This window comes from Apteryx mantelli, chromosome 2 (assembly GCF_036417845.1).
Source record: "Apteryx mantelli isolate bAptMan1 chromosome 2, bAptMan1.hap1, whole genome shotgun sequence".
NCBI lineage: Eukaryota > Metazoa > Chordata > Aves > Apterygiformes > Apterygidae > Apteryx > Apteryx mantelli.
Genome location: NC_089979.1, coordinates 78006456 through 78033829, shown reverse-complemented (window position 1 = coordinate 78033829; position 27374 = coordinate 78006456). Strand labels below are relative to the sequence as shown.

The following is a 27374-nucleotide window of genomic DNA, read 5'->3' as shown; positions in this document are numbered from 1 at the left end:
GAAATAAAATGTCACTTATCAAAGGCAGATTAAAATATTCTCATCTCTATTAAACCAAGCAAATGTTTTCTTCTGAAGTTTAAATTATTAAATACACTGAAATTAGGAAAGCATACGCAGCTTAGCCAAGGGTCACGAAATTCATTAAGCATATAAGCCATTGATTATTGTGACTGCAAATCCTAAACCAGATTCGTGTGTCCTATAAGGATCAGCCATTAGTTGCAATAGCCATTGAGAGAATGTTTGTTCGTTTTTGGTCTCTTTTGAAAACCTTGTTATAACTGTATAGGCAGAATTTGATTTTTATTTCTGGTGATAGCATCTGGAAAATTAGTTGTAACTGCCAAATGAAGTGGTATCCTAAACCTAAAGCACAGAGAGAGACGCCAACCAGTTGCTGGAAAATAAATGCTTCCAGCTTGAAAATTTAGAAATAAAACTAACACATTTCATTGACTGGAGGTGCTGCATATCTATCTGTTTTTATGCTACTTCACTACAGTTAATTTCTAGGGACTTAGTTACATCTATGGGTTGGGATCCAGTACAACTAAGTGATAAATTTTGACCCCAGTGAATTACCCTGGTTGAAATTTTCATAATGTGAAGATTTTTCTAGTGTTTAGAGTTGGTGTGTGTGACTGGGTTTTTTTTGTTAACGCTCCAACGGTCAGTGGGCAATATTCACTGATTTCTGTACTGAAGCAGAAGCTTAAGAGGATGTTTAGAATCTACTTACTGGCTAAAAGAACTGTAATGTTTTTCAAAATGTGATCTAACTTCCTTACAACTACATGAAATATTTATTGCCTCTGCCTTTACTCCAGTTTGCTCAATTTCAGTTTACTATTTGATTTTCATCTTAATAGGACCTACAACTGTTTAGAAACTTAGTGTTAATTTCCATAAAGATTCTCTTCTGTTAAGGGCAGATTTTTTTTAAGATACTTCTCAACTTTCAAGCAATACTCTGTGTGCGTGCGTGCGCGTGTGTAGGGCTTTTTTTTTTTTTTTTTTGGTTTGCTATAACTGGAGACTTTTCAATCTGCTTAACTAGACTGAAGCATTCAGCTTTGTAATGAATGAACTGCCTGTGGTCTGCCAGGCTTCAGAAGACTTGTAGGAAAGTGCTTTTTACACCCATCCTCTCCAAGCTGTCTTGCAGGTGTGCACCTCCCAAAGTACTCTGTGGTCTTTTCTTTGATCTGATATATCAAGTCTTTTTAAGCAGTTAAATCTACTGCTAGAAGTGGGTTTGTGAAGTGCATCAGTATTATCAGAAGGTACAGGTTAAAGCTGAATTAGTTTAATTTTGGAATAATGTTCCATCTTTTCCTAGACCTTTGCATTTGACTTTTCTGGCATCTAAAAAATGTCAGGCTTTGCAGTTGTGTCAATAGTGAAAGAGAATTCCAAGCTTTTGAAAAATTCTCCTGACTTTTGAGATTGTTTGAATAGCCTTTAGCTGAACAATAGAAATGTAACACTCTTGCAAGGAAATAATAATATGCCTGCCATGAAGGCACTTTGAAATTAACTTTCTTGAATGTTTTTTGTGTTTTTATATAATTAAGTAATCATCTTGGGTAGACAAGAGCAACAAAAAAAATCATGTAAATTGGAATTTCATTTCATTCACTGTGATATCAACTGAGTTGTAAGACTAAAAGATGGAGACACTCCTTGAATGTGGCTTTCTTGACTGTTTTGAATCTTTTAGCTTTGAAACAATTATTATCTGTTCTCTCAGATAGTGAAGACTCAGTTTTGCAACAATGTTTTAAGTTCAGTGGCTATTTCCGGTCATCCTTGTAGAGGTCTTATGTTACACTGACCTACTAAAGGGGAAGTACGTGAAGTTTAAGATTTAAAGTTCTTTACAATGAAGAATATGTTCTCAGCTTTTTAAATGTGACAAAAGCAATATTGAGAACACGCACTTTCCAAAGTGGTGTCTTTAATTACTGAAACAACCTGGCCATCTGTCTAGTAAACTGTCAGAGGCTTCTGTCACTCATTCGGAGTATGGGACAACTGATTTGATGATAAGGATACTTTATCTTCACTTAAAACTTGAACACTTAGTTTAGACCAACTCTTTTATTCATTAATGACCATATCCTATGAATCAGTATTTATTACAAAAAGAATCTTTTGATAAATTTGGTATCTAGTGCTGAGACTGCCTTTCTTCTGAAGTACTTCAAAAGTCCATGTAGTCCCATTATTAAGTTTTTTGTAGTTTAGAAACTTAAACTGTGATTGCTTTTGTAAAAAGCTTTGTCTTGCCCTGGGAACAAAAGGATCCTACCTTATTTCTGGGAGTTTCACATGACAGCCATTTGGAAAGAGAGCACTGCTGCTTGCTGTTACTCACAGGAGCTTTTCTGTGGTGTTCATCTTCTCTTCCTAACCAAAATTTAATCTTGAAGACTAAACATTGTTTTTGAGAACAATGGGAAGGGGCTATTTTGAAGGAGTGTATCTGAGCTGGTGGTAGCCTTGGTCCCTTTGAGAGCCACAGGACTCCAGAAAGGAGGCAGGTGAGCTGGAGCTGTTCAGCCTCTGCAAGAGGGGAAAGTTCCTGGGCTGTGTCCGGCAGAAAGCGTGAGGGGAATGTGTCAAACAAATATAATGAGAAATTGATGGGTACTGTTTTTTGCGTATGCTGCGCAAGGGATAGAAGTTTTAGGGTATTCTTGTGGTGATGCAGAGCAGTTTAGTTTAGCCTACTCACTTTAATTACTGTGTGGAAGTTAAAATAACAAAGACTAGGATATACTATCCTGCTCTGTAAATAAGTTCTAGTCATTGGGTGTCAATGGTGTTTCTTTTTCTTTTAGATTATTTAAGGCCAGCATATGAAATCTTTGGCAAAAAAAGACATTGAGACAGAAAATACAGAATTTAAGTACCTGGTACTTAAAAACACTTTTTATGATTTACTTTTAATGTGTTATTTTTAGGAAGAAAAGTTTTCCAAGTTAAAAATGAAAATGTAGTGTAAACAATGTAAGTTCAGATGTTCATAAACTTAACTTGCTTTTATATTGATATAAGAAGAGAAAATAAGTTCTTCAAAAGCTGTTTTAGCTTATTTGGCTCCAAAAGCATAAAGATGACTTTACTGTGGAAATAAAATTATTGCAAGATGTTTCTAAAAAATCTGAATTTTGTCTTATGTTAAAATTTGAATAAATCTTTGCACTGTGATCTTGATATATATGTAATATTTGGAAAGAGAGCTCCCATAGTATTTAAAATGTCAAAAAATAGACAAATTCTGCAATTTTTTTTTTCTTTCAGATTGAAAAGAAGCATTTATGTTAAAGGATTTTTCTCAACAAAAATAGCAGTATAACATTAAGTATAATAGTTTAGCATATTATATTGCATTTTGCGCTATATAGTACTATAATGGTACTGTACATCATAGTATGCCATATGAGGGATTTATACTTACTGTTATACCAAACAGTGAATTTTATGTACACTTCTGATATAAATTAAGACATTTATCTATTTTCTGTTTTTTCATTTTAGGTTTTATATGAACAGTTCAAGTTTTTCTTGAATCTCTATTTTCTCGTCGTGTCCTGCTCACAGTTTGTACCAGCATTGAAAATAGGCTACCTGTACACGTACTGGGCTCCTCTGGTAAACAGAAAAATACTATTAACTAGAGTGTGTACAATTCAGGAGAAACGGATGCTTTAATTTCTAAATTTATAAAAAATGTTATTTTTCAGTAGTATTTATTCTCAGTGGTATTCAAGAGGATCAGTGACACTCTGGCTGCTTTGAGTAAAGGTCGTCATTAACAAGTCAATAAAGTAAATATTTTGGATTGATTTCATTGTTTAAATTGTTGCAACATGTATCCTTTTAAGTATGGATAAATGGGAGGCTGTCCTGGAGATTCTTCTTCACAGCTTTATCTCCAGATAACTTTTCACTTCTGCTGAAACAAAAAAACCTTTCAAAACAGAACACTTGTTTAACAGCGGGAAATTTGAAGGGAGTATTTCCATGGTTTTTGTTACTGACCCACTAAAAAAAGGTGGAAGTCAACCTTGTCTGGAGTTCAGTCTCTTCACAGTGAACTCTGTGTAGAGCTCTGAACTTTAGTGGGGTGAGATGGAAGAAATCACTTACCATCTCTGCTTGTCTTTTCCCTGCCCCAAAAAGAAGGGAGAGGGAAGAAAATGCTGTATATATCAAATTTTGGTAATCTGTTCTGTATAGACTTGTGGGTCTTATTCAAGGAGATTTTGAATGGTGGTTTTCACTTGAAATTGCAACAAGATCTCAGTTTGTGCTAGTAATATCACCTTTTTGCTAAATTCATCAGTTACTCGGTTTTCACTTAAGTAGTTTTTCTGCTGATGGCTAAGCTCCAGGTTAGAAAAAAATTAATGTGGTCTTGAGTAGGGCCCAGTGTGTATTATGAAAATACAAAACATTTAAAGGCAGACTCACTGGGCTCTTTTTGTTACTTAGCAGATAAGCAGGTTTTTGGGGGGTGGGTTTTTTCTTCCTGAAGACCATGTAGACTGCTGAGAAATTCTCAGTAATGCTCAGAGGAGCAGTTATGACTTAGTTTTGTGCAGAAAATTGTATTTTTTTCTTAAGATTTTAAAGAATAAGAGAAATTGTTCAGCAAGATACTTAAAAATGACACAATGGAAATTGACTATGCACTAAGTGTTTTTCTTTTTACTTAAAAGATATAAGATGCTTTAATCAAGCACCTGTTCTTCCAACAAGGCTGTATTTTACTGGTTTGCTGTCATTTGCACAATAGAGAATGGAATTCTTATTTCTTTTGAGTCCAAAACCTGAAAGAAGTGAAGGACATGAGTTTGGTTGTAAGCAGTACCTAAAGAACTTTAACTGCTAACAGTTAAAGAAAGACAAGAGAATGAATCTCTTTAACTGTAGCTTCACAATTACAGCTTCTCTCTGGAAGAGTATCATGTTTCTCTGAGAAAATGAGGCAAAACAGAAGTGTTTCTCAAATAGTTCCTTGCAGTCATCCTCAGCTGTAACATGCGGGGCAGCTTAGTATGGTGAGTTCTAGGGGAAATTCTCAAAATTAACATGTCACTTTACATGCTTTGATTACTTCCTAGTGAGATATGTGCAAATGGCAAGTATATTTCAGCCTGTTTTAGTAGTGCCTTTTTGTGCTGCTAAAATATTTGTATTGCCAAAGCTCTTGAAAATGATATACAATGCTGCTGCCGGAAAAGGGAAAAGCCCCACTGCTTTAAAGTATAGAGGCAGTAGTTAGAGGCATTAGCATAATGGCCATTCAGAATGATACTGCCTTAAGGTGTTCAGGGAATGTGAAAAGAGACAATTTTATAAAAATTCTACAAAGCTTTTATTCTGAGTAAGACAGCATGTCAATCCTATGGATGCTAGAAGGCTTTTCAGAATGTAATCGACCAATTTTGTAAAATACTTGCATGTTTCTGAGGGCTGAAGACAGAGTTCTAAGGCAGCACTGAAACTTCTGCTAATTCATGGAGCTAAATTAAGGTCTGAAACTTGGATTTAAATAACATTAACATGAGTTAGGGGGATTGAGTTATGCTCTAGCAGTGAACAGGAATGCCTTTTTGTAAAGGCACTTTGTTCTTCTTAGTTCTAGTTTAAATGTTGGGGTTAATGTAAATCTGTATGTATAAAAAAATAAGAGGTATTTATAGGGTTTTAACAGGTGAAGTCTCAAAATTTTGGGCTGGAACTGCAAAACAGCTGCCCTCGCTGTAAAAAACAAAAAAACTTTAGTCTAGAGTCTGTATTAGGAAAACCCTAAAGTTTGACTCATTTGTAATTGCTGAGAGGGCAAATTGGTTGTGGAGTCTCCATCCTTGGGGATATTCAGAAACGGTCTGGACACAATTCTGGGCAACATGCCCTAGTTGACCCTGCTGGAACAGGGAGTTGGACTAGATGGCCTCCAGAGGTTCCTTCCAACCTCAGCCATTCTGTGGTTCTGTGAAATGTTGTTGGACTTCTACAAGAAAAGTAATCTAATGCTTTAATTTTTCTTCCATAAAAGGAGAAGTGGGGTTAGGATTAGAGGCAGTACACTTCTAAATTTAGAATATGAATTTTTGGAAATGTTTGCAGTAGAGCCCCCAAATTCTTGGAGGATAGAGAAATAAACTTTTAGAACTGTAAAGGCTGTCTTTAGCTTATTTTAAGTATTTTATTTTCTTTTAAATTTCAAATTATATCTAAATTAATTGTATTTGTAGACACAGATATTCAAATTACATCTGCATACAATACAAAGATAAAATTTCTGTTTTTTCTTTTCTGGACTGAACCAAGATGGTAATTTAACAGAGACTGAAGAAAACAGAAATCCAAATGACCCCCAAAATAAACCTTCTGAATGTGTTTTTACTATGTATGGTGTTCCTACTTGTGTTTTTTCTAATCTAGCATTTTGAGAATTCTGAGTTGCATCATTTTATCTTTAACAGGGGTTTGTTTTGACAGTCACAGTGGTACGGGAAGCTGTTGATGAATTTCGACGTTACAAGAGAGACAAGGAAATGAACTCACAATTATATAGCAAGCTGACAGTACGAGGTTAGCACAAACATTTGTATAAAACCTTAAAATATTTGATCTCTTTATTTTATACGTATACTTACAGACTTTCAGTTCAAAGAAATAGCTAATAGACTCAAACTTCACTATTCAGAATGAAATTGACCCTGAACTGAAGTGTTTAGTTTTCCTCGGCTAAATAAGGCAGGGTAAAATTCATCTGTTTAAGCAGTCTTGTAAACCTGTTATTGTTTGTACAAAGATGAAGTGTGTACGCATATGATTGTATATATTTTTAAAGTAAACTACTATTTAGTGCTACTACTTCAAAGTGCAGTTCTTCTCTGAAATTGATATAGAACAGTAACTCGGCAACATTGTCAACTATACTTTGAATGTATATAGGTAATAAGGGATCAGTAACTCAGAAATATGGTCTAATTAAAATTCACTGCAGCCTTTCAATCTTGGTAGACATATTTGCGCTTAAAAGAAAGCTAGGATGTAAGCTTGTGAGTCAGCTTCAGTATCAGATACATTGTTTTTAACTTTTTGCATAATTTGAAACCTCTGTGGTCCCATAATGGGAACAAAATGCTTTGACATCTTAAGTTTCTCTTTCCAGATATTAATTAGAAAAAAGAACTCACTGAATTATAACTTCTTTGGACTCTTGGAAAACCTCTGACAGTTTCTTACAGTGTGTTAAAGAAACAAAGCACTTCAAGTGTCAATTAAATTTGGTAGGATATGATCAATTTTAAACATGGGTATAAGAGGAAGAAATGATGCTTTCCTCTCTACTTTTATATTGCTTAGCACATTTAAATTTTTAGATTCAGAACCAAGTGCCACGTAGAAAAATGCCAAAAAAAAAGCAACAACACTGTATTATCAACTTGAACTGTAACAAATAACCTTACAAAAGAACACAAGGTTGCTCTTACCCTCAAAAGTTATTTTGCTGCAATTCTACTGGAAGGTCACTGTTAAGGTTTTTTTATTGGCATAAAATTATTAATAGTTCTAGAGGGTATGAGGATGTTAAGTAATATGCAGTTATGTCTCAAGCAGTTAGGGTGTATGGCATGCGCTGTGCCAAGTATAAATTTTATTCACTAATTCCAACATAAATTTCACTGTACTTTTTAGTATATCTTGGTGAATAGCTTTTGAGAGTCAGTGAGGGAAGAGTAACCTCACCAGATCTGGGAGTCTTAATGAGAAACCAAACTCTTGGAGTAGCTGTGGATTACTCCCTCCAGGAAAATGGGTTAAAAACTAATGTAACAGAGGTGCATTCTGTCTGAAGTCTTATCCCAGTTTCTAAAGCAATTGAAGATGGTAATATTTGCTTGATTTACTTATCAGTGACAATGTAATGTAGCAGCTGGAAGGAATTTATACAGCTTCCTTCACTATTTCTTATAGCAGTATGAATACTTAATTTGCTTTCTGGAATTCGGATACAGCAGGGAGCAAGTATAGGGAATATATGTCTATTGTTCTTCCCTTCCTTATCAACATGAAGTAGATTTATCAACACTTAGACATAGCACTGTGGAAACTGGCAAATGGGATAGTTTTCGTTTGCTTAACACAAGTAATTGCATTGCTGGCCTGCAGATCCTTACAGTCTTTAGTACAATCTGTAAAGAGCTAGACTTAGTGCTTTTTTTCAAAGCTATAATGCTCTCCACTGGTTGACTTATTAATTTTTTTAGATCTGTTATTGTATAACGCTGAACACACCTTTGAAATAGATAGTATAATCCTTCCCTATTCAGCAGTAGTGTTAGTGATGTGAAATTCTTAGTTTTGGAAGCAAATATGTAGTTTATACAATGTGATGCAAGTGCCAAGACTGATGCTTGCTGTTTTAAGAGCTAACCTTGGTGCCTTTTGTGCCTGTTTTCTCACTTTACTTGTTTAGAAGGCTACAGAGGAGGGGGGAATTCTCGGGATTTTTTTCCTCAATATTCTAAATATTGGGAGTTCTGACAGTATATTTATGGAGATTGTAAATTACTAGGCATTTAAGCAGCATATAAATAGAAGCTTTGGAATCCTGGTCTCCTCTTTCCTAGCTTGTAATATTTTCATTAGGATACGTGTATTTAAGAGTTTTTGATTTTTAGCTTTTCCAAGAAATTTGCAAGCTGTCAAATTAAAATTTGATTTTGTCACCTTGACCCTGCTATTTTCTGGATATGGAATATAGATTTTAAAATAGCATATATGTAAGGCCCAGCATCTGTATCAGGAATTGGCCTGTAGAGAGCAGTAACTTGTTAAAAGAGAAGTTTAAAAAAAGGCTTTATTAAAAAAAAAAAAGGGGGGGGGAGAGTGTTTACAAAAAGTGAATAGTCAGTTTTTACCCACAAAGGTGTATGATTACTTTGACTTTCTCATTTTTTTTGTGTCAGTGCCATGGTAAATTCATACTTGGGCTTTTTTTGAAGGCAGTGATATTCTACAGAACTAAAGATTCAAGATCACTGCTTAAAATGAAGTCTGAATTACATACTATGGTGTGATGACTGAGATAATATTTTGAGGTGTGGCCACTTTTAATAATGAAAACATTATTACAATCAACACTCAAAATTAAGCAGTACTAAAAATTACCATAAATACATACATAAAGAATAGAGTAGAACAGGCTATATTCTTTTTGCCCAGTTTTTGTAATAAATCTTTCATAATAAAGGATTCTGAAACTTAAAGGCCTCATTTTGAAGCAAAGAATGGAACTTATTATTACAATAAAATTGGACCATGGCTTTTACAGGATTTGAGAAGAATTTAGAAATTTATCTGGGCAAATAAAATAATCCACTACTACACCTTGGCAAACTATTTTCATAAATAACTTCCCTTATAACCAATCAAATTTTTAATATTGGCAGTGTTCTTCAAGTGGAAAAATTCAGTTTGACTTACTGTACAAAGCTACAGGCTAGTGGTTTGGAGAAAGAGGTCTTTGTTACTTATGAATGAACAAACTTGATACTGATTTAATTAAAAGCCTGAAAATCAATGCTACTCTTAAGAGTCACTTTTCAGGGCAGAACTGCACTTTATGCCTGTGTTGCATCTTTCTTTTTTCTCTAGCAATTTTATGACTTGTGTAGGTTTTACAGCCTTTTCTTTGAAGTAAAGATGGAGAAACTGACATACAGAGAGGTTAAGCAGGTTGCCTTTGCCCAAATGAGATGGTAGGAAAACTAAAAGCTATGAATATTCAGTGTTACCCTTGGCTTAATTGTACCATTTAAACTCTCATTTTTATTTTATGTAATCGCTTGTTAGTTGTTTTGTAGAATTGTTTGCTATGGGGAGTCTACAATTGGGTATTTACAGCAAAGAAGCTACAGTGATTTGAATTGTGGTTAATTACTTCTATAAAGATAATGTGGGTGGGCTGATCCATAAGTTGTAATCTTTTTATACAGTGCTGCAATAGATTAAAACCAGGAAATACTTGACTACCTAGCAGTGTTGTCTTTCTAAAGAGTCATTCTTAGTTTAAGGTGCCCTCAAACACGTAAAGTATGTGAATGCTGTCTTATGACCTGCATGTGGCCGGTTGTAAGAAATACCGGCTTTTTGAAGATGGTGGTCTCCCCTTAAGAGCTCTTGAAATCTTAGAACTTCTTTTTAGTAAAACAAGATCTTGCATTGGTTTTTGCCCTAATAAGTAAGACTCAAATTTTTTATAATTGCAAGCTCTTCTGAGTGGAAAATCAGGGGAGAAAGGGACTTAAGCTTTAAGTGTCACTTAATTTTACTTTAAGCAGCAGTGCCCAGCCTAATGTTAACAGACTAATTCCGATCCATGGCATGTCCAGTGCTATACAATTTTCTATTTGACATATAACGTGGAAAAATTCAGTTTTCAATCATTCCTTGATTGATTTGCTGTATGTAACTTTGCACTTGTCAAGAAGGTGGACCTGCTGTATGTTAAATCTGAATGGTTCTACTTTTCAGCACTTTGTGGCAAGTGATGAAACATGCCATTCAGTAAATAAATAAAATGAGGAGAGCAGTGGATGTTGTCTACCTGGACTTCAGTAATGCTTTTGACACTGTCTCCCATAACATCCTCATAGGCAAGTTGATAAAGTACAGGCTTAGATGAGCAGACAGTGTGGAAGATTGAGAAGTGGCTGAATGGCAGAGCTCAGAGGGTTGTGATCAGTGATGCAAAGTCTATTTGGAGGCCTGTAGCTAGCAGTGTCCCCCAGGGGTCAGTACTAGGTCCAGTATTGTTCAACTTCATCAGTGATCTGGATGAAGGGACAGAGGACACCCTCAGCAAGTTTACTGATGATACCAAACTGGGAGGAGTGGCTGATACACCAGAGGGCTGTACTGACATTCAGAGGGACCTCAACAAGCTGGAGAGATGAGCAGAGGGGAACCTCATGAAGTTCAATAAAGCGAAGGGCAGGGTCCTGCACCTAGGGAGGAATAACCCCATGCACCAGTACAGGCTGGAGGCTGACCTGCTGGAAAGCAGCTCTGTGGAAAAGGACCTGGAAGTCCTGGTGGACACCAAGTCGACCATGAGGCAGCAATGTGCCCTTGTGGCCAAGAAGGTCAATGGTCTCCTGGGCTGCATTGGGAAGAACATTGCCAGCAGGTCGAGGGAGGTGATCTTCCCCCTCTACTCAGCCCTGGTGAGGCCACATCTGGAGTACTGTGCCCAGTTCTGGGCTCCCTAATACAAGAGAGACATGGAGCTACTGGAGCAAGTCCAGCAAAGGGCTACTAAGATGATAAAGGGATTGGAGCATCTGTTGTGTGAGGAAAGGCTGAGAGAGCTGGGACTCTTCAGCCTGGAGAAGACTGAGGGGGAATCTTCTCAGTGTGTTTAAATATCTGAAGGGAGGGTGTAAAGAGGCTGGGGCCAGACTCTTTTCAATGATGCCCAGTGATAGGATGAGAGGCAATGGGCACAAAATGAAACACAGGAAGGTCTGTCTGAACCTCAGGAAAAACTATTTTTCCTGTGAGGGTGACTGAGCACTGGAACAGATTGCACAGAGAGATTGTGGAGTCTCCTTCCTTGGAGATATTCAGAAGCCATCTGGACACAGTTCTGTGCTCTAGGTGACCCTGTTTGGGGTTGGACTAGATGATCTCCAGAGATCCCTTCCAACCTCAACCATTCTGTGGTTCTGTAATACTGGAATGTTTTGTGAGCAAGTTGATTAAGAGCACCTGTCTCCTTGTCCTTCCTGTGAATAGTCTTTCTTGTCTGCTTTCTTAGATTATGGTGTTAAATCTCTTAAATTGTTCAGTGTATGATGGACTCTGCTGTCTGAATTGTTTTATCAAGATGTTTGTTGCAAAGTCTGCTTTCTTCTGCATCACAAGGTCTGCAAAACCTTAACCTGCATACTGACTAAAAGCTGTCCATTAAGGTTGGAGGATGGAAGGATATCTGCCTGTAGGATTGAAATGATCTAGCTATTAAAGATCCTTTAAGTTTATTTGCCTTTTCATATTAAGAGCAGCTCACCTGCATATCCTGTTGCAGAGCACAGAAACTGCAATGCAAAAATATTCTTAGGGCAGAGCATGCAGTTCTGGAAGCACTTGTTTTTTCTTTCTATTTGCTTGGATTCCTAAGGAATCTTAATACTTTTGGAGCATCTTCTAGGCTTGTGATCGTAGCTGTGACCAATTCAGTGCCTCCAAAAAACACTGATTGTTAGGTAACAGAATTAACTCAAGCTAATGAAGATGTTATCTCTTTCATCAAGCTGCCAAAAGCCCATTGGATAATCAAGCTGTAAAACAATTTTAACTTTTATCATTATTCCTGAAGTTGGCAACCCTGCTTCCAGTGAACCTTTACTATCTAGGTTTACCCATTCACAGCTCTGCTTTGAAGTGGGAGGATCAAGAAGAAAACAACTATAATAGTCAGAACTGTGAATTGCGGAAGAGACATGCATCTATCCCTTTGTGTCAGAATTTTTAAGACAACTCAAGGTATTATGTATAAGAAACCGTATAATACCAAGTTAAATGGAGTTGCAAAACGCTCCTCTCAGAAGTTACTGTTCTTTTGGGAATTACACTCAAGTATGAGAGATGCTTGGGGTTTTTTTTCGAAAAAAAAAAAAAAGTGGGGGGGACAAAGTCCTTTCTGATATACTGCATACTCGCACTTTGTTTACTTCATTTCTTAAGTTTTTATGTGAAATATTTGTTAGCACATGAAATATTTTTTAGTTTTTGAAATGATTTCAATTCACTTCAAAAGTCTTTATCTTGTGAGTATAATGAATTGCAATAGACACATTTCAGTGTTCTAGTTCTGCGTAATTCTGTATGTTGCTTTAGGCAAAAGCCTTGCGCCTTGGTGGACTATAAAGTCTGGATGCGCAGCCACTTCTGACAGCTTTGGACTTTTTATTGGTAATTACACAGATGGTGAAGAGTTTTGCTATTGAGATGTTTTTAGAGGAAAAAATAGTTTACAAAAATAATTTATGCAATGAATAACATTCAGTGTTTTTTCTCCTCTAAATGTGTCTTCGCTAAGACACAGTATTGCGTTATTTTAATGTTCTCTGAAATGGTATCTAATGATTCTCATTTCTGCTAGACTAAAGAAAAGTGTTATTTGTTGACGTTTCAAAATTTTAAACTACTTTTTGAATTACTGGCACATTTTACTGTTTATTTTTTAATGGGATGTGTCCTGTCTACCATTCAGATTCGCTGTAGAAGTAATTGTCTTGTATGTCACAGGAAAACTTTGCAAACTTTCTCAAACTATGGCCAGAAAAAGCTATTACTTACTTCACCATATGCAAGGATATATAGGATGTTCCAACAAAGTATTTTATGGTGTAATAATGAAGGTATTCTGTAGTGCTAGGCTAATTTGGGGTTAAACTAAGTCACCTAAAAAACAGGTGAATGATTTGAAATGTGACACTCACAATTCCCAGGACTACTGGACTGAGTACAAGCAAAGATGCTGCAGACTCCAGACTTTACACTAGTCTTTGCTTTTTCTCTGCCTTGCACAGTGTCACAAATGAATGTTCTACCTTCTCGTGACATCTGAGGCTTAGTCACTTTTGATCCTTATTATAGTCACTTGAATGTGACTGTGGAGAATTCAGTAGTTTAAATGGATAAAATCATTAGTGGTGGCATTTGATTAGTATCTCTAGATGTTTTTGGTCATCGGTGACTGTGTAGGTGGCATAGATCTGAGATTTAACACAGCTGTCACTTGAATTTCTGTGATTATTACTATAATCAGTTCAGTGACTCTGCCACAGAAACAGATGAAATGATGGAAATTGTAGGAAAGGAATGGAAAAAAAACCCTGAAAATGCTATGCTTTTGAGGAAGTTTACAGACTTAGTGCAATGTTTACTTTGCTTTCTGTGTTTCAGTATATGCTACTCACTTCTGGTCAAAACTTGAATTTATGAAGAGAATTCACAGGCTAGTACAGTTAAGCAGATTGAATATATTGATTCAGTATGAGACTGTTTTAGTGATTGATCTTTAGTGCTAGTTATTTCAGATAAAAATTATTGTGAGGTGGACACTAACTTAATTTCCATCATAGTTATCTTGAAATTCCTACAGAGCACTGCCAGTGTTTCTTGCTACAGGTTTTTGCTCAGGTCTTCTGTTGCTCCCTTCACTCTCCCAAATGTGGTGGTGTGGGGTTGAGAGCCTGAATGAAGATAAGATGATTATTTTTTTTTTTTATTAATGGAGATGAAGTGTGTTTGGCAACTAAAAACTTGAACTAGTATGAAAGATTATTATCAAGAACAAAGACTGGCTTTCAGAAATAATTGTGCAGTCAGTCCAAGCCAAAGTTCTGATTCTCCTCTGACATATTTTCCAGATTTTGGAAGTGCTAATGTCATGGAAAATATATTAAAAATCAGTTATAGAAATACACTTATTAACTAGACTGAATTAAACTTAAAACCACTGTTATGTTTGCATGAAATACATGATTTAAAGAGCAAGCTCTGAAAATATGTAATCAAAATCTCACCAAATTCTTATGCTTACGTTCAGATTTAGTCAAATGTAGTAAGATTCATGTCAACTGCCTGATCCCTTTTCATTGAGAGTTAAAATAAGGAGGATTGGTGGATTTGGAACCTAATTTAGTTTTGTTTTTATAGTTGATACAATTTTGAGAAATAAAATAATATGCAGTAACAATCTGCTGTTCATAATACTTCTGATTAAACTCCTAATCAATGGTTTTTTATGTGGGTCTTTTGTTCTAATTCATTTAGTCTGGTTTTTGTTTTGAACCCTAGTACTTTACCATGTTTTGACAGTTACCTACTGATACCTGCTGTTCAGATCCTTGCTGATGAGAATCATGATAGTGCTTCTGATGAGGAAGAGCAAATATTTTTTAAGGGTATATGTTTCAGCTTGTCAGGCTGAGTAAATGTGTATGTTTATATCCAGAGTTAAATTTAAGTTTACCACTTGTTATATTTTGAAAGGGGATATTAGTATATCATGACTTGTAGTTTGTCTACATGCTCTTCTTTTTTTTTTTCTTTTTTTTAACTTAGGGAAGCAATATTTTTTGGAGTTTTAGCAAGTTCCTGGGACTAGAATCCTTAAATTCTAAGGAGACCAACAATAACTTGTTTTGTGACCTTCGGCAGTAGCTTAACCTCTCTGTCTCAGTTTTTCGATCCATCAAATAAGAATATTAAAACTTAACTGTGCAGAACATACAGAATTTAAATTGATACACAGGTGCTGCGTACGTTTTCAAATATGAGTTGTTCACAGCAGTTACTGAATGGGCAGCTCTAGAGAGCTTTCTAAAATGAAACCCCCAGGTCTTTTTTCTAACTTTAGAGAGTAGCTAACTTTTCCACTATGATTGCCAATAAGTGTCAGTCAGTGCCACTTACACCAGTAACTTGTTGTGGCCAAATAAAACTACCTGTTGGTAACTGGGCTGTGACTAACAACTCACATCTGTTAGAGCACTCCATGAGAGTAAGTTTAACAACTCTTGACTACTCAGAGTTAGAAGTGCTGTCTTGATTTGAAAGACTTCTTTTCTTCAATTGTGCAACGGTATCGTTGATACTATAGGTCAGACTCAAATATCTTGTAGTAAAGTAAAATTGAAGTAATGTAAAAGTATTTGTAATACTTTTACAATAGCCAACATGTTGAAAAAATATGCTTTTTGAACTGTTGAATTATTTAGTCAAACAGATGACAGCTATTTATTAATGTGTTCTTCAAAGATCCATTTTGTATAAATTGTAATATTTTCACTAAACAACACCTTTAAATATAACTTACATTCTCAGGTTTATATTCTTGTGACTCTTTATTAATGTCTGCCTAAGCTGATTACATTTCTTCTTCTTCTTTTTTTTTTTAAGGTAAAGTGCAAGTTAAGAGTTCCGACATACAAGTTGGAGACCTCATCATAGTGGAAAAGGTTGATGCTTTTTAAATATATTTTAGAGACTAAATTATTATCGTGCTAATTATTTTCTGAAGAAAAGTATACTGAAGTACTTATCTGTGAAGTACGAACCACTTACCAGTGTATTAGTTCAGTCTTATTTGAGAATCTTCAAGGAAGCTTACTTCTTTTTGGATTTAATTATAAGCTTAATTGAATGTAAATATTTATATTTTACAAATTAGTATATGCTTACATTTATGTAATGAAGGGAATACAATCAATGAAATTCGCTGGCTTGTGCTGTGGTAGATGTTCTAAGCTGTCTGATTATGGATACTTTCTTCTGATGTTCACATCTGTGCTTTTCTGTATGTGAAGCCTTCATGGAGAGGTTATATTAAAAAAGCTTTCTAGTTATTCTGATTGCAGATGTTGAGCGAGAGCTGTGAACTTTCTCTTTTCTTCTGTATTAGTATTGTAATAAGGACAGTGCTTATTTCAGTTGATTTGTTTTTTAGTAAATGATTTTGGGAAAACTCATCTATAACAGATGCAAGTTCAAGCTCTGTTCTTGTTCCTGTAATAGAAGAATATATGTATGGACTAGATGTGCAGTTTTTTGTTCCATACTATACTGCAGTTTATTTGGCTTTCTTGTGTGCTAAGAAGTTATTGAGACCTTGAAAGTCAAGTTAGTTTTTGTGTTGGAGGAAGCTATTTTTGTACAAGTTCATTCGGGAAGGGTGACCAACTTTCTAGATGCCAACAAGTAATTCCCATCATGCTTTTTATCAACAGTCAATCCCTCGAGATACTAGAAAGAGGTACCTCAAGTTGAAACTTGTATCTGCTGCTTCATTTGAGGTGTTGTATGGCAAGTTGCAGTCTGGTAGAAGAATCCTTAGTGAAACCTGATTAGTGACTAGACTTTTCTAAACTTCTTGGTGGGATTTACTCCTGTTTCCTGATGTAGCAGAGTAAATTACTTTTCATAAAGGAGAAATCCTTCAGCAAAAATGCCCTGTTGATTTATTTCATGCTGCCTCACTTGTTAACACCTTTCCTTTTTCTTTGGTATTTCACTCATGATTTGCTAGTGGATAGACATTATTTTCCTCAGCCACATGGGAGAAATCTCTTCTGTTTGGGGGAAAACTTCTGTTTCCTTCTTTTCTTTCTTCTGTAGTTCAAAGAAAAAAAAAACATATACCCAAGTCTCATTTGGTTTGCTGCTCTCAACTTAAAATAGATTTTATTTTAGTGTATTTTGTGCTATTTCTTGCTTTTGTTTGCTACCTGTATTGATGCCTTTTTGGGCTGCTGTCTGCAGGATTTACAAGCGTAGATGAGATTACCGCTAATGTGTCCACCCTCCACACCTGAATTGTCTTACTCCTTGCTATTTTAGAGTACAGGCGGAGCTAGTTTACAGCTGTCAGTTGCCCATATTCCTTATCTTCTAGGAGACTGAGAATAAACAAGACAAGATGCCAGTTGGCTTTGATTTTGATTAGAAAACTTCTTAGGGCTTTGGTAATCTCCAAACCTGAAACTAATTATTGTATATGCTATAGGAAAGACTCTAGTGGCCACATAGGTAATCTGCCTTCACTGAAATTTACGGAAAACCATTAGCTTGTGAATTATGCTGGAATTGAGAAAGTTGGAATTACTTTGGGGATCAATCTGTCTTGTGTAAGGTAGATAATTAGCATCTATTTCAGCTTTATTTACAGCAGCTTACAGATAATACTTTGAGTAGCTGAAGTTTCTAATGAAAAAATGGTAAGGATTTAGGGAAATAATGTGTAGAATTCTTTTTGATGAAGACTTTACTCAGGTATGTCAGTAAGATGCACGAGCTGCATGCACAGTAACTGAATGCTGCATTTCAGCCTCAAGCTCCTTTCCTCTCTGTCCCACACCTTTTCTTTATCATGGCCTAACTGTGTGTGCCTTCAGACTAATGAAATTAAATGTTTTCCTCTTCTATTGAGAAGTGTATTTTGTTGAAATAAGCAGTTTTCAATTTCAGAGTATGACTCTTAAGCCAAAGAACCATTGGGGTGTGAAGTGTTCAATTGCTCACTCTAATGGCAAAAGAACAAGTTAACATTGTATTTGACTGGAAGATGCATCAACAGCATTTCCGCAGTGAAATTAATGACTCATTTGAGATGAAGATCTATATGTTAACTCATGACTGCTCACAAATACTAACAACTTAAGTGAAAAACTTTTTCTATATTTAAGCCTTGAAAGTCCTCTGATTTTTATAGGCCTGGTTTATTGCAGAACAGCTCTAAGTGTCTGCAGAGGAGTTGAAACAGTTTCGCACTGAATAATGTATCTGTTGTTTCCTTAACTGAAAAGTTACTAATGCACTAATACTAAGGTAGGAAAAGGGCTCAGTAGAAGAAAATATTACCTATTTTTAAAAGCCAAAAGATGTTTGTCATCTGGAAAACACCTCCCCCCACCCCCTTGTCCCAAGCATATGTGCTGCTTTCTAGCTCTTTAATCTCCTTGGCTTTTGTTAAGGTACATTTTTGTTTACTTGTGGGTTCGTAAGTAAAAGATGTGTGTAGTGTTTCTCAATAAGGTAACTGAAGGGATGAGTTGATGAGTTAAGATATTGTTATTTAGTCACTGTAGCTTATTGATAGTTTGAAACACCTTTTGAAGATGTGAAGAGTGTAAAATTTAAGAAATAGTGTTTAAGAGCATGCAGAACAGTAATGCTTTGTCTTCAAATTTGGAGAGCTTCTCTTGGGCAGCAGCATGGGGACACAACTGTTTTTTAATCTCAAACATAAAGTGAAATAGAACCAATATTTGTAAGGCTTGTGACTATTGTTAACTTGCAGTATTGCGCAGTACACAGACACAAGAAATTGAACTGTGAACTGCACTTTCCATTTCCAACTCGGAAGCCAGCAAGAATATTTTAGTCAATGAGAACAATACTTGGTTCACTGTATGTGGCAAAAGAGAAGACAGGAAATGCAAGGCGTTGAGAATCTGTACTTTATTGGCAGCGCAATTGGAAGACTAAATAGAGAGTTGGGGGGAATTTATATAAAGAAAGATTTTATGATAATACCATGAGAGAAATGAAGTAATTTGGTAGCTTTTAGAAATATTATTTTTTAAGTGAATAATGTAGCCTATATTGCAGGGAAGTATAAATGTATTTGAGGTTTAATGTTTGTGGGTTACCTTGCTTTTCAATCTGGCCAGTTTAGGTAGTATACTATGGTGGTGTGGAGCTTACTGTGGGAAACCAGAAGTTGGGGAAATACATAACTTGTGTTGACCATCATCTCTTTATAGTTAGATCTGTAGAAATGAGTCTGCAGCATAGGCAAACAGAGAAATGGAAGTGCTCCTTCCCTGGAGTCTAATTCTACTTAGACATAACTCAAGCAAAACAATATATTCAAGCCATTTTCATGACTTATATATTCAAATTTCAGTGTGTATCATAAACTTCTAGCTCCATCTCCATGGTAATTGCCATCACGTACTTTGTTCATGGATTTCTGAATGTTCAAAGTTGTATATGTTACCATTTTAACTTGTTTCAGTTTGATAAATATGGCGTGAGAGGGGTAACACGATTGATATATTGCTGCTGTTCCTCTGTGATGATGTACAGTAGAACTTTAACACCTCACTATGGAGGAAATAAAGACTTTTGTGGCACACTTGCCATCTGTTTGTGTGTAGTCACTCTTTTATAATGACTAGGTATCAAGTACTACATCGTTACAAGGGAATCTTTGCTCTGCAGTGTCAGCAGTGATAGTGACAAAGTTTTTGTGGTATCTACTACTTCTGCAGTACCTTTCTGCCTACTTCCAAAATATGGAAAACCTGATGAAGAAAGAGGTGTCTGTCTAAAATACTGGACGTCTTTCCTTAAAGAGAAAGTAAAGACAAGACTCTGTCTCTAGCCTGTGTTGCTTGGAAGAAGACATTCAGATATTTTTATTCATAAAAGAGAATTTGTTATTTTACAAGAAGAAAAACAAGGAGAGAGAACACATTAAAAAGACATAAAATCAAGATGCATTTTGCTATTAGAATGTGAAAATGATCCCATGACTAATTTCAGTCATTCTCCCCAATTTTATTTCAGTCAGGTCTAGAGACTTGATTCTTGGATAGTAAATACCAGGTAAACTTCTCATGCACTGAATAGAAAACATGCATTCTTCATGGAAGTTGGTAATGACTTATCAAAACTGATAATTCATTCTGATGCTAAAACATCTATTTAATTCTATATAGGATTGTTAAGTCATTACTTTGGCAAAATTTACGGGGGAGGGGTCTGTTAAATGTTTAGCTTGTTTGTGAGTAACTGAAGTTTGTAGGCATGAAGCCAGTAACCTCAAACTTGTGTAATGGTTTTACATCGGAACTGGCAGGAAAGCTGCAGAAATGTATAGCTAATCTATATAAAGACTGTATATCTGTTTATTTGTTACTGTCATTTAAAGAAAGACTTAATTTTGAATTGGCATTTTTCCTTCCTCTTTGTTTTTTGATGGTGTATAAATAATAATGTATATTATTAAGGTTAACCTTTTTTGCAGTTTTTTCCCAATCTGAACATGGGATGTTCCTAGCTGAGTCTGGGCTCATAATAAATAATAAACTTCAGTACATGTCTAATTTTTTCTGTTGGATGGCAAGATTCCAAAAATGCTGTATCAGCTGCAATGGCAGGTGAACAGCCCCTTCAAGGTGCGTACTGTTGACATTCAGACAAGCACATGGATTTTTTTTAACTCTTCATGCTTTTAGAAATAAATGGGAATTGCTACAAATCATGAAATATCCATTCTTGAAAATGCAGGGGTTTTTTTTAATTATGAGTAGGAATTTTTGCTGGCAGCATAGAAATTTTTAGATAAATGAGAACATAGGTCTATCTTCCAGTGCTTCCAGACTTGCTCAATTTTTCCAGCTGTTCTTGTTTCTTTAAGATAAAAGAAGCAATGATCGGTTCTACTTCCTGATCTACTATTTCCGTAGACTTTCACTTCCCTCCTCTACTGGCCTTCTCATAGATAGATAATAGAGTTAGTTTTTGCAGTCCTACTTCCAAGCCAGTGTCCTCGAGAGTATGTTACAAGGAAGTGGACAAGAGACGCGTCTTCCAGATTTTTGGAGTTAAAACATCTTATTTTGAAAACTGAGCCCACATAACACAATCTGGTGATTTACTCTATCAGATATATTCAATCACACTACTCCAAGTGATGTTCTTGTGATTGCATGCTACTCTGGGAAGAATTCTCTGGAGTTATTAAAACCTTCACCTACTGTTAAAACATTCACAATATCCAAGTTGTTTTATGATCAGAAATAGTATTGCTATATGAGACTGACTTCTCCAGAATCAAGGCAAATGTTAGTGTACAGCATTGTGTATGGAAGAAGCATCAATTTGTTAAATGTTGTTGTCTGGTGTAAATATACACTTATTCTCCATTACTAGTGAGACAATAAGAATTTTTTTCACCATCTGCACTAATTTTTATGGATAGTCAAGCACGGTATTTTGAAGGTCTCAAACTCCATCAAGACTAAGTGAAGCGTCATACAAAGCAGTGCTTGCTTATCTTGCCCGATTGTGTAGCTTCAGCTGTGGGTTGTGTTGTAGGTTTATTTACTTGTAGGATTTTTTTCTATAACATGCAGTGATGAAGGGGATCTGATGCTTTCCAAAAAAAAAAAAAAAAGAAGAAGAAAAAAAAAAGAAAAAAAAGTGTGGGATTTCAAATCAAACCAGTTTCAGAATGGTGAGTTCTTTACAGTTAAGAGAAGTTTCACATCCTTAAATATAGAGATGGAGGACTGACTTGGGGATGGGGGAAGGATGGCAAACATTCCCAGCACTCTGTGTGGGTCTTTATTCCTTTTTTGAATGGTTGTTTACCAATGGTGTCATCTAGGCTGTTGCCTAGATTCCTGTTGGGCTAAGTAGGTTCAGAGCTGCCACATGCTGAACTTGAGGATATTAATTTTTATATACATATGCACATACATATACATACATACACACACATGTATTTAAAATATACATATGTATAAATTATAATTTAATTTCATGAAAAGCTCAGTTTTGAGCCCATTACACTTCTCTGATAGTTATGACTTCTCAGGGTTATTAGAAAGATGTGTGTTTGATAGAGTGAATCAGTGTACTTGCTGAATTCTGAATTTGTTAGGCTAGACATTCCATTACTTAGTATCTTGAATAGAAGTTTTCAGGTTAGTTTGGTCCCATCTTCATTGCTGTTTCTTCTATTTAAAATAACTAGACAGCTTCCTATAGCTGGTAGCTTATCCACAAAATAGAGCCACAACTGCATTACTATAACTGAATTTTGCCATTGATAATTGAAGTGTGAAATGTAAAATAGTTGTATGAAGTTTTGAAATGCTTATACACTGAATACATTTAACTTTTTATTTTGACTAGCAAATTCATTCAGATTTATTTTAAAGGCCAACCCCCCTTGAGGTTAATGTATGCCATGCAATGGGCTTGATATGCCGTGTGTGGTGTGTATATATATTTATATATATATATATTTTTTCTTCTCCCTTCCCCTCTTACTTCAAGCAGGCAGTTGATCTCTTCAAAAATAAAAGATGAGCCATGGCTATTCAGTGGCTTTCAGGGCCGTATAAACAAGTGTGCCTCTAATTCTTAAATGGAGGTACCTTCTGTGTGAAAAATGTCAATTGTTCTAAGTAAAACTTAATGTGTTAAAGCCTCTGGGCAAGTAATTTTAAATGAATATTGGGAAATATATTTTAGTGTTAAACTAATGAAGCCATTGCTAATCCCCTGAGATTTCTTACTCAGTTAAAGGTAGTCTGTAAGGGAAAACCAAAAGAATCTGTGTGTTCTGCTTCAGGTTCAAAAAATAAATAATGCGGCATACTGGCTGTAAGATGCGTGGCAGGAAACTTGCTACACAAAATTCAGTACTGTATCTTTTCCCATTGCTCTTCCCAGTATTCACTCTGGTCCCCATCAGCTTAGTCTGTCACTACTTTAACTTTCCAGTCCTATGTCTATTTTAGGCTTTTGCCTGTTAATTATTTTTACTTGCCTCAGTTTTTCATTCTTAAACCCGATGTTGGCAATGTGCAACTGTGAGGTGGTAGCTGCCCTGTGCACAAGAGATGGGAGAGCTAGGATTTGGGTAGCTGTATGGCGAATAGTGTGTGTGTGTGTGTGTGTGGTGGGGGGTGGCATTTAATCTGGGAAGGCTTAGATTGGCCTATGTTCAGCAAAAAATTGAAAACATGATTTGTTACAGGTAGTTACATACTTGAAGGGGAAAGAGCAGAACAGGCATGCAACTGTACCTGACCATGCCTCTGTCTATGCCCTATGTACTGAGAAAAAAATGCTATTCACTTTTGCCTTTGTAAAGGAGAGGTTTGTAAACATATAAAACAGGAAAGTACTATATCCAGCCTCCCTGTCTGCTCTGTGTATGTGTATGTAGGGAGAGAGGAGAGGATGTCAGGGAATACTCATACTTGGTATGCACAGCGGGTGCAATTTAAATGCCAAGATAGATGTTTTAAATTTCACCATTTGGTCTATTATCTGTGCCAACTAAGTGTTGGGGTTTTGCTCTTTAAAATTATTTTCTTTTAAGGATTTCAATTAGATGTTTACATTTCTTGTCAGAAAACAATAGTTCAAGAATGTAAATCTGTCAATTCTTCAGACATTTGAGATTCACTTTTAAACAGAATCTGAAAGGATTAGCTGTTGTTTGCTTATTGTATAATTTTTTGAAAATATTGATTTCTGAATTGCAAATGCTGAATGTAAAGTACTTTGATAAATCCTATTTTAATTGAGTTTCAATCCAAGTGTGACCTTTTAGTGACTGATCTTACTGGACATTTGATTGGAATTCTTTTTTTTCTTAAAAAAAATTACTTTTTTCTCCTCCTCTCCTCAGAATCAACGAATCCCATCTGACATGGTGTTTCTCAGAACATCGGAAAAAACTGGTACGTTTTGATGTTTGTGATTGGTTACATGATAACTTAATGGTTGCAGTGAAGTTTTAGAGAGTGCATTGTGGCCAGTTTGAAGTGGTCAAATAGACTGATGATATAAAATCCATCTTTGCTCTCTAATTAATGGAAGCGTATCCTTGTATGAGCCGTCCAGTATGTCTGGACTGTAAAACAAAGAAAATCTTACCAGGAACAGAAGATTAAAGATAAGTTCCTCTAAAGAGAGATTCTTTGTTATAAATTGATACAATGAAACTTTTAGGCAAAACTAATATTGATAAAGACTGTTTTAGTACATTTAAAGAAATATATATTTGTTTAATATGACTTGATAGTATTTTTAATTATTTGTGACTACCATTAGTTATGCTGATTATATTGCAGCACACATTGAAATATTTGATTCTACTGCAGTTACTAAATTGAAAGTAACTGAAATCTGATCCTACTAATGTGTGTTTATAATGATTTTAAAATTCTATAAAAGTGTTCTAAGTATTTTTTAGAATAACTTTAAAAAGCTTGCTGAAAAATAATACTGCCTCCTTGGGTAGTCAAAAAAAGCACTTTCCTTGAGGAGGAGGAATAAAGTACTTTTCATTAGTTATATTTCTCGTAATGTGGTGGCAGTTTAGTACTCTTAGTCTTTGAGCAACAAGCATCTCCTTTATAGGAACCCTAGATGTTACAGTTGTTTTATTTGAAGTTTAGAAGCGACTACTTGGATGACCCCCATGCAGCTCATTTGAGTTCTCCCCTTTATATTATTGTATCTCTTCAGACTGTGAAGAACTGCCTGGTATTTGTAGGACAGCTCTAAATTTCACAAAGCTAAGAGCTGTAACACTGGAGAACACTGTGTTAGTAATACTGAGTATCTCAACTCTGGCACTGGAGTCCTATCAGCTATATTTCAGATAGAAGGCCAAATTTGCAGATTAGGCTTCTCCGCCTTGTTTCATGGGTGCGGATGGCTGTTGGGGTGAGTGATGATACTTACAAGAGAAGACAGAAATATTTCTGATAGCCCACAGAACATTACTAGAGCTACATATTTGCTAAAAGAAAGAGAATTACTGTGTGGTCAGTGTGTCATAGTAATGACTTTCAAATGCTGTTTAGAGACACTAGATCAACTGTGAGTGGTCTGGGCTGACAAAGTTTCGTGATAGTCTGTATATTATCTCCATCTAGGTTGACCACCATCTGCTTCAGAATATGTGGGGTTTTCATTTTATTCCTTCCCACAGTGCCTTAATGTCTTAAAATGCATCATGCTTCTGACAACCCAAAGCTGTTGGATCCAGCATGATTCAAAATGGATTGATTGATGCTTCCTTTTGAGCTACTTGGAGTGTCATCTTTTTTCCACTTACCCATCAATGATTTCAACAGAAAACACGCCTGCTTAAAAAAGTGAAAAGTAGGAGGACCTATGCCCCTGTAGAAGGATTACCTTAAACTAGGTTATCTGCATGCAGTGCGTAAGTGGTAAAAGGTCAAAGTGCTTTGATCCAAAGTCTCCTAGTCTTTACTAGCTGTACTGGATTATAGGATTAGATATCCAGACACTTGGAAGAAATTACATACATACTCCTGCTGGAGTGGACTGACTGGTAATTTCTTTGAATGATGTGCCTGTAGTAGAAATGCCTAGGTAACTCAACATGTAACATTGCATCATGTTTGCTGCTGTAGAAATATCAAGAGCTGTTTATCTGTAAAGAGCTGTCCTTAATTAAGATCCTTGCAGCAATTTACATCAGATGCATTGTCACTGCTGGAGTAAACGAACACAATGAAACAGCTGCTAACCTTGCAAAAGCAGAAGTTCTTCAATGTTATGTTTTTACCTATCTACTCTGTGGCATGCTTTCTTCCCTGTTAATTCTTAAATTCCTGGATTCTGCAGGAAAGCATGTAAGAAACTGCAGTCTGCCTTCCTCCTGATACTGTTAGTTAAAGGATGGGGAACAGACTAGAGTGTGTGTGGTGGGAAATCCCTATATCAAAAGTGTGTGAAGAAAAACATTTTTTGAAAGTAAAATAGTTTAAGTCCATTTCAGTAGTCAGCTTTGTTAGAATGTTATAATCAAAATTTTCCTTTAAGAGACTCCAGAGCAGTAATTTGATATCTAGAAAATAAAACAACTTTTATCATATTGTAACAACGTTTATCATATTGTAACAATATGCTTTCTATAATAGGTTAAAAAGATGCTTGTAAACACTTTGAAAGAGTTGTTTACCTATTAGGAAGAGGTTCAATATGACATACAGTGAGTGAAGAGCAAATTAAGTAAAATCTTCTGGTATAAATTGTTTTACATACACTTCTGCTGCAGAAGAAAAGTGTTTTTTTAGCACTGATGGAGATTCACTTTCTATCAACAAGCAACAGTTTAACTAGTTATACTGGTGTTGCACTTAAATGTCAGTAATTGTGTTTGGCTAAAGAGTGAATTTTTTTTTCCTGGATGTTACAGTTTTGACTCATTTATGTTGTAATTTATATTTGGCACTTTAAATACTTTGTAGAACACTTTAGTTTTTGCATGGTTTTGTTCTATAGGTAACTTTATCTTCTGTGCAATAAAACAGTTTACATTTTATAGATTTGTAGTAGCAATATTATACTTAAAGCAAAGAGTTTTTGAACTGATTCTTAAATCTCCATTTGTTTTTTTCCCTCTGGAAGCTTCTTTTTGGGGAAGGTACTATTTCCCCTTTTTAGTACTTATACTACCTATTAATGTTCTCTGCAGTACTGCAGTATTCTGCATCTTCAGTCAAAAAAAGCAGTTTGTATTATAAATGAGTAGCTTACAAAGTTCAACCTAAAACTATTCTAGTTTCTTTTCATATAAATGTGGTACCATGGAAGAAATGAGTCAGTGGCATGTGCTTGTTCTCCTCTTGTTTTCCTTCCCTCCCTCCCCAAATGCACCTTTAGGAATGCAGGATTTTTTAGGACACTTTCAACTCTACAGAGCAGAAGCTGAATTCAAGGACATCAAGCCTAATGGCTTGTTTTGATTAAAAAACTGAATTCTTTCTAGGTGTCTTTTTATGACTTAGCACATGGCTTTATCAGATCCATTTTAGCTAGAATATCTTCAAGTAATACTTGATTTCTGAGGTAATGACGTGATGCTAATTATATAGATGTATCTTATTTCTAAGATTACCTTTTTTATATTAGGCTTTTACAAAAATTAGTCTAAAGGCAAATGTAGAAGGGTTTTTTCTTTTGTATTCATCCTTGACAGTCCA

At 35.5% G+C, this 27374-nt stretch overlaps 1 protein-coding gene across 2 annotated transcripts in view; it reads left to right on the top strand.

The window, feature by feature from the left end:
* The window catches only part of ATP9B (ATPase phospholipid transporting 9B (putative)), a 177416-nt gene that overhangs the window by 25311 nt on the left and 124731 nt on the right, over positions 1-27374 (top strand). For both annotated transcript variants that reach the window (XM_067290949.1, XM_067290950.1), the window contains exons 4-7: positions 3547-3660; positions 6504-6612; positions 16006-16064; positions 24041-24092. In XM_067290949.1, the coding sequence (XP_067147050.1) occupies positions 3547-3660; positions 6504-6612; positions 16006-16064; positions 24041-24092 (334 nt within the window). The remainder of the gene's footprint in view (positions 1-3546; positions 3661-6503; positions 6613-16005; positions 16065-24040; positions 24093-27374) is intronic.